This window comes from Oryctolagus cuniculus, chromosome 2, assembly GCF_964237555.1.
Source record: "Oryctolagus cuniculus chromosome 2, mOryCun1.1, whole genome shotgun sequence".
In the NCBI taxonomy this organism is placed as follows: Eukaryota; Metazoa; Chordata; class Mammalia; order Lagomorpha; family Leporidae; genus Oryctolagus; species Oryctolagus cuniculus.
This window is the reverse complement of record NC_091433.1, coordinates 113367219-113381350: the sequence shown is the minus strand read 5'-3', so window position 1 is coordinate 113381350 and position 14132 is coordinate 113367219. Positions and strand designations below refer to the sequence as shown.

Below are 14132 nucleotides of genomic sequence, written 5' to 3'. Positions count from 1 at the left end.
ATTCCCTGTCTGGAGAGTTAGTGGATTGGGAATCGGTCCTCCCACTGTGTTTTCTTCGGTAAGAATGATCAAAACTCCGCCTACACCAACGAGCCCAGCTCCACCCGAGTGACCACCTGAAGGAACCAGCAGGATGGATGAGATGGAGGGGAAAGCCCTCATCTTCCAGTGGGGCAGCGTGTGCACTTGCCGGCCCACGGCCTGCAGCAGAGCGTTGCCATCCAGCCCCATGGAGGCGACAGACGTACCGGTCTGGGTCTGGTGCTGACACCGGCTCCCCGTCCTTCCCGGAGGACAAACGCATCTGTACTGGTTGGCTCCTTCTACACACGTTCCACCGTTTTGGCAGGGCTGGCTGGCGCAGTCACTGACATCTAGGAAAACAAACCATTTCCAAATACAAGTATGTGTGTGCTAGTTCTAAAACAGAACACAACGGGTTAACTTTATAGGCAGCCTCTAGCTTTCTACCTGCCTGCCCTGCCCCTGCCATCCTCTGTACCAGAAAGAGCTGAGCGGGGACCCCTGGGGCTGAGACACAGCCCCCTACACCTCGGCAAGCCTTACACCCCGGCCCCCTCTGCCCACCCAGCCACGCCCACCAAGTATCACTTTCCAACCTGCAGGGAGCAGTGCGCACAGCTGGAGCCAAACAGAGGTGGCAGCTGCTGGGCGCCGCCCCTCACTCAGGCCCCTTGTCCACCAACCGCAGCTCCCTCAGCCAGTGCCTGGGTAGAGCGCCTTGTACACAGGACTGACACCCGTGGGGGACGGAAAGGGAGGAGAGGATCGTCTTTTGGAATATCAGGGATGGGCATATTAATTCTCCGAATTCCCACCTGGGGGCCCTCCTTTGCTCTGCGAGGTAGGAGTCTGTTGACATTTCCTGAGCGTTTGTAAACACAGACCGTCCTCATACCCACAGCCATTCTGTGGGAAATCCACGGGGAGAGAGAGGGAGGGAGGGAGGGAGGGAGGGGGAGGGACGCACTCTCCAAGTCCAGTAGATTTTTCTCTGAGTAGTAGCTTTACAGTGATTTTTCATTGCCCACTTAGACTTCGTTGTATTCCTCCATTTTTCCCACAATAAACATTTATGTGTTTTATAATTAGAAATAAATGATTTTTAAAATATTTATTTATTGGCCGGCGCCGCGGCTCACTAGGCTAATCCTCCGCCTTGCGGAGCCGGCACACCGGGTTCTAGTCCCGGTCGGGGCGCCGGATTCTGTCCCGGTTGCCCCTCTTCCAGGCCAGCTCTCTGCTGTGGCCAGGGAGTGCAGTGGAGGATGGCCCAGGTGCTTGGGCCCTGCACCCCATGGGAGACCAGGAGAAGCACCTGGCTCCTGCCTTCGGATCAGCGTGGTACGCCGGCCACAGCGGCCATTGGAGGGTGAACCAATGGCAAAAGGAAGACCTTTCTCTCTGTCTCTCTCTCTCACTGTCCACTCTGCCTGTCAAAAAAAAAAATTTATTTATTTATTTGAGAGGCAGAGTTACAGGGGGGTAAGGAGAGACAGAGGGAGGTCTTCCATCCACTGGTTCACTCTCCAATGGCTGCAAGGGCTAGAGCCGGGCCTATCCGAAGCCAGGAGCCAGGAGCTTCTTCCAGGTCTCCCACGTGGGTGCAGGGGCCCAAGGACTTGGGCCATCTTCTACTGCTTTCCCAGGCCATAGCAGAGAGCTGGATCGGAAGTGGAGCAGTCAGGACTTGAACCGGCGCTCATATGGGAAGGCAGCACTGCAAGTGGTGGCTTTACCTGCTGCACCACAGCACAAACCCCCAAAGAGATGATTTTTTTTAAACCCCCAGAGCACCTGTGCTTGTTAGGAATTCCGTAAGCCCAGTTTATGCACAACCACGAGTTGCTTCCCCCAGAGGGAGGTTTGTAGTTCACTGACTGGACCACAGCATCTCAGGAGAGAAAATGGCACACATCTACTTGCTGGCAGAGGAAGGCTCTTTCCTGCTGTGTCTACCGAGAGGAAGAAGCAGGTGTTTGCTCCTAATGAGAAGCACAGCCTCGTGTGGGTGGATTGCAGGGGATTTGGCTTCCTTGAGGCCGCCTCGTGATGGGGATGCCGCGTAGACTGTTACATGATTTCTACCCAGCACGGAGGCCCCGGGCCGTCCAAGCACTGCTTACCCCTGGGCAAGGAGCCATCGCGCTCTCTCGGGCAGCGCAGCCTGGGTGCACTCCCTCCCAGCTGCTCTGTTTGCAGATGACCGCTTTCCAGGAAAGAAGCTGCGGTGACCCTGTGCGCAGATGCCCCGGAACTTGGAACCCCGGATCTACCATTGTCCAGCGCATGAGGCTGCTTACCGCACACCGTGAAGATGAGCAGATCCCTGGGCTGTGACTGTGACGCTGTGGCAGAGAGCCAAAAAGTGTGAACACCCAGGGGGCCCAGCGCCATTGTCCCTCCATTGGAGGCCTCGAATGGAGGAAGGCACCTGACCCTGTGGGTGGGGCTTGAAGGGGTCATTGGCTTGACAGAGGGATGCACAGGTGCCCAGGCACAGGGGTTCTGCCCCCCTCTCCGGCTCTGCCCAGGAGCCTGCTTTCTAGACAGGCCTCGCACAAGCTTGCTTCGCTTTCTTATCTTCACAGATAGTCGGCAGCATGCAATGCCCGAGGCCCAGTCTGGCGCCCCATCTGTGCTCTGATTGGCATCGAGTTGTTGTCACAGTCATGGGTGTCTGGGTAAGTGCATGACTCAACAGCTGTAGAGTGAGCACGGGCAGACGTTGTGGGAGTGGCTGGCAGGTCAAAGTCAAGGCCACACTCCTGTTTCAGTCTGTTGTTTGCAAACACTTGCTGCTTCCATGAAGCCAAGCTCACTCCGGTCTATGCGTGATCTGATGTTCGTTCTTTTCTTTCTAATTCTTTCCTGGTGCTGCTATCTCATTCCAAACGTTCCACTCCTCCAGTCGCCTCGTTTCTGAGGTTTTCTCGTTTTGATTTATGTGGTTCTTTCAAAGTTTTAGGCTTTAAAGCATTTCCTACAGCTTGTTTTGAATTCTAAGTTACAGTTTTCACCTGCTTTATGGGTACGTCTTTCTGGCGTTTCTTTATTGGCTGTAAGGATTTTATCCTCTTTCCCAGTTTGTATGAGAGTTGACAAGAGTCCTTTTCTAATCCTCATGTTTAAATACAATTAGTTTTCCTGGCTTTGCTGACCTCTGAGTCTAAAATGCCTACTCCTGGGGTGGGCATCTGGCTCCGCGGCTCACGTCACTTGGGATGCCTGTGTGACCTATCAGAGTGCCTGGGTTCAAGGCCTGGCCCAGTTCCCAATTCCACCTTCCTGTTCATGCACACCTTGGGAGGCAGCAGGTGATGGCTCAAGTAGTTGGATCCCTGCCACCCACATGGGAGACCTGGATGGAGCTCCTGGCTCCCTGGTATTTGGCAAAAGAACCAGTGAACGAGATCTTTGATTCTCTGTCTCTCTCTGCCTTTTAAGCAGATAAACTTTAAAAAATAATAAAACATGCAATTCCCACTTCTGTTTTTTTATCATTGTACTAAAAAGCAGGCCTCCCACTCCCTCAGCTGGGCTCCTTCGGCCTTCTCATGTGGACGCCTGCAGCTCCCTCGGCACGTGTGTTCCTTGTGGTGCCCGGTGTGTACCATCCTTCCATGAGTCTCTGCACTCTTGGGCTTTGAGCTGGACAGTGTGGAGGCTCCCAGGGTCAGACTCCTCCAGCAACAAAATTGTGGAAGAGACGAGCCCCTTGGGGCCAACGCTGTGGCACAGCAGGTAAAGCCAATGACTACAGTGCCGGCATCCTATACTGGTGCTGGTTCGAGTCCCAGCTGCTCCACTTCTGATCCAGCTCCTTGCTGGAAAAAAAAGCAGTGGACAATGGCCTAAGTCCTTGGGCCCCTGCCTCCCACATGGGAGGCCGGATGAGGTTCTTGGTTCCTGGCTTTGGCCATCATATGCTGCCCCCCACCCCCCAGATGAACTGGAAACAGAGACTGGGACTCAAACCAGCACTTCACTATGGGATGCTGGTGTCCCAAGTGGTAGTTTTTGTGTGTGTGTGTGTGTGAGTTTAAAATTTTCTACAATAAGAAAATATTTCAAGATGCATATCTTGATATTATTTGTGATTACAAAAACCTGAAAACAGTGGAGAGATCATTCAATAAAGCACAGAATAAGGCCAGCATTGTGGCACAGAGGGTTAGGCTGCTGCCTGTGAAATTGGATGAAAGAGCTCCCTTTCTCTCCCTGTCTCTCCTCCTCTCTCTATAACTCTGCTTTTCAAATTAAACAAACAAATAAAATTGTTTTAAAGTGTAGAGTAGCCCTTAATGGGAAATGTTTTATAAGATGCAAAGTTATGTTTAGAAAGAAGAGGTGTGGAGAATTGCTTATGTTAATATCTACACATCTCAGTTGCTTGTTGGATCTTTTTGTAGCATTCACCATGAATGCCACCCCATCACCTTTGTGTGTGGCTGCTGGATCTGCCGTCTTCCACTCGGAGAGTGAGCCCCACGTGGCTGGGGCAGCATCTGTTAGACTTGATGTTGAATCGCCAGCGTTTGCTGCAGTGTTTTGTGGATGGCTGGTGCACAGTGAAAGATGGTTGAACGGATGAAAGAAGATTTAAAAGGATGGGACGGCCAACAAAAAATCTGCCTCCCCAGCATGGCAGTGACCAAGGCACCCGTGGTTCTCAAGCTTTTTCCTTGGTTTCCTCTGCTGGCGAAGGAGAAGGCCTTTGGCTACGGTCTCCCCAGTTTGGAAAGCTTCACATCCTGAAAACATGCCCTTCAGGGGAGAGGGGAAGGATAATAACCCAGGAAGCCAAAAGGCTGCTTTCCATTCTGAAGTCTGGAGCCTACCTCCTACCACTGTGTTTCTTAATGGCATAATTGCGTGTAATTTGCTTCTACGCCAAGTTGAGTTCATCGCCCTCTGTCCAAGCAGCTGACTGAGGAGGAGGAGGACGTGAGGGACAGTTATGAAAGTGCTGGCAGATTTTTCACTGACACTGACATTTTGGGTCTTGTAATAAATCCCCTGTAATTAAAAGATTATTTCTCCCTTGTGGTTACAACGCACAGTGACTACAAGACTGGTGATCTCAAAAATAAAGCCAATGTACTCTGAGGTTCTGGGGTTGTACCCTGGACTGCTGTCCCATCCACATCAGTAATACTGTCACCACTGGCCATCGAACAGAAGGCATAAGCACCATTGCTCCCTCTTGACAAGTTTGGCTGGCACTGTCTTGAGGTTCTTATTGCAGACAACACCCATTAATCAAATAAATTCCTGCTGAGAACAGAAGTGTCAACACGGGTTCAGTCTACTAACTTGGGAGACGCCAGATCCAGCAGCTGGTTGTGTTGTACAAGTGTTTTTACTGGGTCGCCATCAACAGCTCCCATGAAATGAAAAATATCCATCTGTGATCTCAGCGTGGACTGGCCACCATCTTCTACCCTGAGCCAAGCCTTCCCAAATTTTAGACAGTAAATACAGCCTTGGTAGAGGCCCCACGTGGGCTGTACCAGATGGATCCTCTGGTGCGGAGGCCAGGGAAGAAGGACCAAGGTCCGGGGAGGATGCTGGGGTGGGAGAAGGCAAGGAACACAAGGCGAATCTGGAATGAGCTGGCAAGTTCAAGGGCAAGAGTCACAGGCAGGGCTACACGGGGGCCTAGGGAAGGGCAGCAGATTTGCTGTCCTAGCTTGGCAGGTGGGACCACCCATGCCACACAGCGGTCTTCCAGGGAAATTCTGACCTCCACAACCCAGGAAAAGAAGCTGTGCTCAGTGGGGCAGAGCCCAGCAGCAAACACACATGGGGTACACACATGGGGTACGCACTCGGGCTACTGTGGGCCTGCAGCTGTAGCCATTCCAGTTAGTAGAAACCCCGAGTGATTGGTGCTTCAAGACTCTCCACATCTTTTCTGCTTCCAGCCACAGCAAGAACAAACAACGGGGCGTTTCTCAAAAGGTAGTTAACCTCAGTAATGCCTAAGGAATATATGAGATGCAGCTTTCCTAAGTCTTGTCTACGAAGACCCAGGCGTTTTGCAGGCCCGGGGTCTACCCTTTACAAGCTTTCTGGGGAGTGCGGAGCACCTGGGAGTTTGAGAAGCACAGCACTCAAGTCGAGCTTCAGCGGGGTCCTCTTTCTCATGGAGGGGGTCCTGCTGCCGTGAGGGAGGTGCTAATGCATGGGCAACATGGAGCGGCAAGGCCCGGCCCAAGGACAACAAGGGGGCTGGCAGGCACACACAGGATCCTTAGGGCGGCATCAGCAAGCCGCCAAGGTGGGGCTGGGCTGTGCAGGTGCTGTGCTGTGAGCATCCCTACCTTGGTCAAGCAACTACTTCTATGCTGGGTTCCTGGGTTCTCCAATGCTTTGTGTCTCTCTGCCTAAAAACATATTCTTGGCCGGCGCCGTGGCTCACTAGGCTAATCCTCCGCCTTGCGGCTCCAGCACTCCGGGTTCTAGTCCCGGTCGGGGCGCCAGATTCTGTCCTGGTTGCCCCCCTTCCAGGCCAGCTCTCTGCTGTGGCCAGGGAGTGCAGTGGAGGATGGCCCAAGTGCTTGGGCTCTGCACCCCATGGGAGACCAGGATAAGCACCTAGCTCCTGCCTTCGGATCAGCACGGTGCACCGGCCGCAGTGGCCATTGGAGGGTGAACCAACGGCAAAGGAAGACCTTTCTCTCTGTCTCTCTCTCTCACTGTCCACTCTGCCTGTCAAAAAAAAATATTCTTTCAGCTGTCTTCTCTGACAAATTCATCTTTTCCCCTCAACCACAGGAAGCTCACTGTCAATGCTGAGCAAGAAAGAAAAACAGCACATGGGTAAAATGTGTTTCTGCCTGTAGCACCATTGGGGCAACGTGGCCTGGCACAGCCCTTCCGAAAGGCAACATGGCAGTGGTAATTTAGCAGGGGTGGGGAACCTTTTTTCCGCCAAGGGCCATTTGGATATTTTTAACATCATTTGCAGGCCATTCAAAATGATCAACTTAAAAATTAGCTTGCTGGGACTGGCGCTGGGGCATAGCAGGTAAAGCCACCGCCTGCAATGCTGGCATCCCATATGGGCATCCGTTTGAGTCCTGGCTGCTCCACTTCTGACCCAGCTCCCTGCTAATGCACCTGGGAAAGCAGCAGAGAATGGCCCAAGTACTTGGGCTCCTGGACCCACGTGGGAGATTTGGAGGAGGCTCCTGGCTCCTAGCTTTGGCCTGGCACAGCTCTGGCCAATGTGGCTATTTGGGGAGTGAACCAGCAGATGGAAGATCTCTCTGTCTCTCCCTCTCTCTCTCTCTCTGTAACACTGTCTTTCAAACAAACAAATAAATAAATATTTAAAAAAATTAGCCTGCTATGGATTTACTGAATTTTGCGTTGCACCTGCAGTTGCCCTGGTTGGCAGGGCCAGACCACACAATTTTGCGGGCCTTATAAGTCAAACATTCCCCACTGCTGGTTTAAAGGAATTGAGTGTGTGCCAACAAGCCCCCAACTCCAATCCAGATTCACTGCCCAAAAACAAAGCAGGGAGATAAGATGCTCCGCCAGCATTGTTTATGGTGGCCCGGGGTTCACTGCTACCTCGCAGCCACCACAGCTACATGGAGGAGAAGTGTGGGGTGCACCCCATGGAGCACAGGGCAGGCATCGGAGGCAGATGGCCTCACGGATGAGACCTGAAAGTGTTCAGTGGACCAAGAAAGAAACCAACTCGGGTGGACTGTTGGATCTGTACATTACAAAAACACACCCCTGAGGCTGGCGCCGTGGCGTAGCGGGTTAAAGCCCTGGCCTGAAGCACCAGCAACCCATATGGGCACTTGTTCTAGTCCTGGCTGCTCCACTTCCGATCCAGCTCTCTGCTATGGCCTGAGAAAGCAGTAGAAGATGACCCAAGTCCTTTGGGCCCTGCACCTATGTGGGAGACCCAGAAGAAGCTCCTGGCTCCTGGCTTTGGATAGGTGCAGCTCCGGCCATGGCGGTCATTTGGGGAATGAACCAACGGAAGGAAGATCTTTCTCTCTGTCTCTCTCTCACTGTCTAACTCTATCTGTCAAAAAAAAAAAAAAAAAAAAAAAAGAAAGAAAGAAAGAAAGAAAGAAACTTTATGCTCCTACCTCCACCACCATGGTTTATCACCCGCTTAACCTGGACTGAGAGGGTGCAGGGTCAAGGGTAACTGGCAGATCTTTGCGTCTCCCCGGACATATCTGCAGAGCATTTGACTCGTACTTCCTGGCTGGTTCGCAGTCAGGTCTGGGGGCTGCCACCTGCAATCAACCTTCAAACACGGCTCTCCCCGGGAGATAGGTAGGGAGCCCCAAAACTGCGCATGTGGCTCAGGCTGCCCTGCGCTTCCTGTGTCACCCTGCATTCGTCATTAGAGGCGGCATCTTTCCTGGGGTTCCTGTTTTTCAACTTATTTACACATTCAGAGTCCTCCGTGCACCACCCCGTGTGACTGCCTCATTGTGCTGTTCCTGTTGCTCCGTGAACTCCAACATCATGACATTCTGCCCCAAGCAGACGTCTTGTGAATCTCACAGGCATCTGTGACGTTTTAACCACGGACTTTTGAAAATCCAATGGATTCATCAGGGCCAAGTCTGATGTTGCTCTCTATCAAAAGGCACTGGTTTCAAACCTAGTGCACAGACAGAAACCTTTGCAAGCCTTCCCCTCGCCTCTGTGGGTTTTCTTGAGCCCACACCAAGCCCCCATGCAGACAGAAAGGACCCCCGAGGAATTTCTTCAACCCAATAGGAAGCTAGTGGCCCTGCAAACAAACGGTACGGAGCAGCCACGAGGAGTGTCTCCCGGAAGTACCCTGCTCTTGTCCCTCTCCCCAGCCACAAGCAGCTTCTGTCCTCCTCATGCCAACAACCAGTCACCAGCAGCCAGGGCAGAGTCAGCTGCTGGGGATCAAAGACCCAGGTCAGAAGTGGCTCGGAGTGAATCAACTCAGCTCTGCCACAGCTGTGTGACCTCATGCAAGTTCCTTAACCTCTCTGTGCCTCAAACAAGAACTGTTGTGCAGGTCTGGTGAGCTCATGCATGCAGACAGTAACCCAGGAGGCAGGTGATGGGGTACCTGGGCTGCTGTTCTGCAGTCAAGGAATGATTAGGGAAGCAGGAGAAAGTGCCCCAAGGTTGGATGAGCCTTTCTACCCAGCAGGCCCCCGCTGCACTGTGAGGGGTGGAAGCTGGTGGGCTGGGAAGACAGGGGGCGAGCGGGGGTGGGCAATACCTTTGCAGTGGGGCTGCTCCCCCGTCCAGGTGCCGTTCGGAAGACACACCACGCTGCTGGGCCCAACCAGCCGGAACCCAGGGTTGCAGGCAAAATGGACTTCGTGATCCACTAAGTACTTGCTTCCAAACTTCCTGCCATCCGAAGGGGCATTCAGAGCTGGGCAGGAAACTGAGGAGACAAGGGAAGATTAGGGGTGCCTCTTCCTGCACCCCACTTAGCACCATCAGCCCCAGGCTTTGAGTGCCTGCCGCAGGCTGCACATCGGGTGGGACACTCCCCTTTTTCAAAGTTATTTAGTTAGTTGAGAGGCATAGAGGCAGAAAGTTAGAGAGACAGATAGGCAGCTCTTTTCTGCTGGTTCGCTCACCGAACCCCTGCCGTGACAGAGGCTGGGCCAGACCCAAGCTCAATCCAGGTCTCCCACGTGGGTGGCCAGAATCCAACTTCTGCCTCCCAGTGTGTCATGGGGAAGGAGCCAGAGCTGGTATCGACCCCAGGCACTCTGCTGTGGCCTGCCTCTTCACTGTCAGGCCAAACACCCACCTTGGGCTGCACGTTTTTAGTGCTGTGTGTATAATGTGTATGTCTCATTGGAGTCTCAAAACACTCTTAGGGGTGGCTAGTACAATGCCCACTTAGTGAAAGATGAGGCAACCAGGGCTCAGAGAGAGGCTCTGGGCAGTGTGTCCAGGCCTCAGAGCAAGGGGCAGTCGGAGCAGGGATGCCCCAGAGGTGTGGCTGATGCACCCCATCACTGCCACCCACCTGCTCTACTTTCTCGGAGCTGCAGCCCCACGAGGTTGGTTTGGGTCTCCTGGGCAGGCCAGGCTGGGACCACCTATAGGCTTGGATGTTTGTTCTCTGTCTAGCTCCTTCTTGCTCTTTAGGTTCCCATTCGAATGCCACCGCCTCCTAGAATGTCCCTGGACCAGCAAGCCCAGCCAAGACCTCCCTGGGCCCTCCGTAACCCTTGGGCTCCCTTCATGGCCCTCTCAGCATCTGTCACCATGGGTGCTTCTCGCTGGTTTGCTATTTCCCCGTGTTGTCAGTGTTCCCCATCAGGATGCAGCCCGCCTCTGCCCTTGCTGGGTTCCGGCACCAGCCAAGTGCTGGACCTGCAGGGCAGGCCCCATAAATAATTCTTTTTCCAGAAAATGTACTCATTTTATTTATTGGAGAGACAGATAGAGAGAGAGAGCTCGCATTTGCTGTCCCCAAATGCCTGCAACAGGCAGGACCGAGCTGGGCGGAAGCCGGGAGCAGGGAATTGAATCCAAGCCTTCCACACGAGCAGCAGGAACACAGCTTCTGGATCCATCGCTGCCGCCTCCCAGGGAGCATTAGTAAAGAAGCTGGAATCCGGAGCAAAGCCAGGACCCAACTCAGCTGTTCTATGTGGGACGTGGACCTCCCAAGCAGCAGCTTACCTGCCAGGCCAAATACCCACCCCCATGAATAATTCTTAAACAAATGAAAGAATGAAGCATTAATTATAGAGTTCTACCATGTGCCAGGCTCCATACTAGGCACTTGGGATGTGCCAGTAAATAGACAAGATCCAGGCCTCAAGAGGCACACCTTGGAGCTGGGGAGATAATAAATCGTCCATGAGCAATGGCAGAGTGGGATGAGGTTCATGAAAAGAATAGCAGGTAATGGTGTTAGAAATGCACAATTCTGAATATGGCAGTCAGGGCAGACCTCACTGGGACAGAGTTGAAAGGGATGGTGTTCCCATAGAGGTATCTGGGAAAGGCAGAGGGAACACTCAGTGCAAAGGCCCTGGGGTAGGCGTATGCCTCGCAGTCTGAGGAATGTCAAGGACTCCACCAGGACTGGACTGGACTGGGGCAGACGAGGGGGAGAGTGCTTGGGATGAGTCAGGCAACTGGGAGCAAGAGAGAGCAAGAGGAGAGAGAGAGAGAGAGAGGGAGCGAGCACAGAGTTACATAGTGCTTTGCAAAGCGAAGATGAGGCCACACAACCTGTTCTGCACACAAAATCAGGCCATTTGGAAGATCTGCAGTGAGGAATGGAGAGACCATATGCCCCCAGGCCAGACAGCCGGGTCCTGCACAGAGCAGCCACGGCCACCGGTCCTCTAGGGGCTCCGGGGACGATTTCATCCTTGCGGCATTGCCAGCCTTTAGGAAAGCCCCAAGGTGTGAGAGGAAAGCCAGTGAGGGCTCTTATCCCAAGGTGCTGGCACCCCCACAGCACTGCCTCAGCCTCTGAAATCAATGGCTGTACAGTGCCTTTTTAAAGATCTGGTTGTTTGCTGTATTACGAGGGGTTTCAATCTTTTGGGGGGAAGCAGTAAGGTCCTTTTGGGAATGAGAAATCGTAAAAATGAAGAAAAGCTACCTGCTGGAGGAGCACCTGGATCCACCAAACCTGACTTAACTGGACAATCCCTGGCACACAGCAGGTGCTCACTAAACCTGGGTGCCGTGAGTGAGTGGGTGCCGATCCACTCCTAATCAGAGCCCAGGACTTCTGCTCCTCTCCTGGGGGATGAGGATGAGCCCCGTGGCTGGTTCATTTCCCTCTGAGCATGGCCCAGGGGGTGCAGGAGCCACGGCACAGCTCCTGCACCTTTGGAGCGAGGTGAATGTGTGAGGAGCCTCATTGGCAGGTAAGCAGTCACAGAGATTAGAGGTGTGAATGGAGGCCGGCGCCACGGCTCACTAGGCTAATCCTCCACCTTGTGGCACCGGCACACCAGGTTCTAGTCCCGGTCCGGGCACTGGATTCTGTCCCAGTTGCCCCTCTTCCAGGCCAGCTCTCTGCTATGGCCTGGGAGTGCAGTGGAGGATGGCCCAGGTCCTTGGGCCCTGCACCCCATGGGAGACCAGGAGAAGCACCTGGCTCCTGCCATCGGATCAGCGCGGTGCGCCAGCCACGGCGGCCATTGGAGGGTGAACCAACCGCAAAAAGGAAGACCTTTCTCTCTGTCTCTCTCTCTCTCTCACTGTCCACTCTGCCTGTCACAAAAAAAAAAAAAAAAAAAAAAAAAAAAGGTGTGAATGGAATGAGTAGGTATGATGCTCCTCCGGAAGAAAGGCTGGAAAAATAAGGGTGGGGGGTGTTCAGCACGGAAACCGGAAGAGGAAGACAAGAATTCCTCAGGACTGGACATTTGTTCTCCTTGACTCCCAGAAAATGCCTTTAAACAGCAACCATAGAACAAAGGTATTTTCCTCACTGCTTGCCATCTGAGCTGGGGCAGGTGTCTGGCTGGCCCCGAGGAGCAGGTGCAGGTGCCCATCCACTCTGCCCTGGGATCCTGACAGTGGCCTGCCCTCGGCACAGCTGTCACAGGAAGTACCATGTCTAACACCCATGGTGAGAGACACATTTTGAGTGGCCAATAATTAAAAAGAGAATTTGCCACATTTTAAAGTCTAGCATGTTGCAGGGAAGAAAGACCCCAAATGTGGGGATGAGGCAATGGATAATGGAATCATAGCTTCCTCTGTCTCTGTCTCGTGGACAGGGCCAGCTAACATGGGCACAGAGGTTTTGAAAATTATTCCTGGGGTGGGCCTTTGATGCATCAGTTAAGACACTGTTTGGAGAATCTCACCCTGTAGTAGAGTGCCTGGGTTTGAGTCCTGACTCTGCTTTCAATTCCAGTTTCCTGCTGATGCAACCCCTGGGAGACAGCAGCTGATGGCTTTGAGTACTTGGCTTCCTCCGCTCACGGGGAAGACCCAGATTGGCTCATGGCTTCAGCTTTGTCTCACACTGGCTATTGCAGGCTTCTGGGGAGTGAACCAGCAGATGGGAGAGCCCTCTCTCTCTCTCTCTCTCTTCTCTCTCTCGAGCTTTCTGCTTTATAAATAAAAAACAAAAAAATTCATGCTTTTTTTTTTGACAGGCAGAGTGGACAGTGAGAGAGAGACAGAGAGAAAGGTCATCCTTTGCCGTTGGTTCACCCTCCAATGGCTGCCGCGGCTGGCGTGCTGCGGCCGGCACACCACGCTGATCCAAAGGCAGGAGCCAGGTGCTTCTGGTCTCCCATGGGGTGCAGGGCCCAAGCACTTGGGCCATCCTCCACTGCACTCCCGGGCCACAGCAGAGAGCTGGCCTGGAAGAGGGGCAACCGGGACAGAATCCGGCACCCCGACCAGGACTAGAACCCGGTGTGCTGGCACCGCAAGGCGGAGGATTAGCCTAGTGAGCTGCGGTGCTGGCCAAAATTCATGCTTTCATTCAAAAATTAAAATAAATGATTCCCTGCGGCTTGTCTAGGAACAGCAATGAGCTCTGACCCCCGTGGAAACAGGAAGGCTCTGCGGAGTTGAGCCTTTAACAGGAAAACAAAACAAAAAAAAACAAGGACCTATAGCTGCTAACCTGCTTCTTGTGGCCTCAGTTTCCCCATCTGTAGCAGGAAGGAAGGCGGCCCTGCCTGCCTCGTGGGCTTTGTGTGTGGTGAACCCTGCGTGGACTGGGGCCTCCTAGCACCTTGGGAAGTGTGTGGTTTGGCTGGCAGGTCTGGGCCTGCTCCTGGGAAACAGGAGCAGATCCAGGGCTGGTGAGATTCTGGATTTGCTACCCTAACCCCTGCCATGGTAGAAAACCTGATGCCTTTCCCGCAAACTTCATCCCACTCCACAGAGAGGGTGCTTAATGCACGGCCCTGCAGTGAGCAAGTGATGGTAGATACTCCACAGGCTCGGGACTCAGAACAACTGGGAGGATGACCCCCTGCCCGAGGGGCCAGAGGAAAGCCAGCCACCACCTCTGGGTCTGGCCCATGTGAAAGTTGTTACCAGGGCAACCAGGAGAAAGCCCCCAAGAGGAAGCATGGGGGGCCCACTACAGCCTCATAACACATAAGGTGACCTTGTCC

At 53.4% G+C, this 14132-nt stretch overlaps 1 protein-coding gene across 3 annotated transcripts in view; it reads right to left on the bottom strand.

Annotated features, from left to right (window-relative positions):
* FBLN7 (fibulin 7) overlaps positions 1-14132 on the bottom strand; it is a 47984-nt gene that overhangs the window by 12039 nt on the left and 21813 nt on the right. The window contains exons 3-4 of one of the 3 annotated variants that reach the window (XM_008254064.4): positions 9272-9442; positions 249-374 (exon numbers count right to left, since the gene is read on the bottom strand). In XM_008254064.4, coding sequence (XP_008252286.1) covers positions 249-374; positions 9272-9442 — 297 coding nt within the window. Of the gene's footprint in view, positions 1-248; positions 375-2147; positions 2434-9271; positions 9443-14132 lie in introns of those variants that run through there. The other 2 variants (XM_051842677.2, XM_051842678.2) reach the window with 2 other exon arrangements.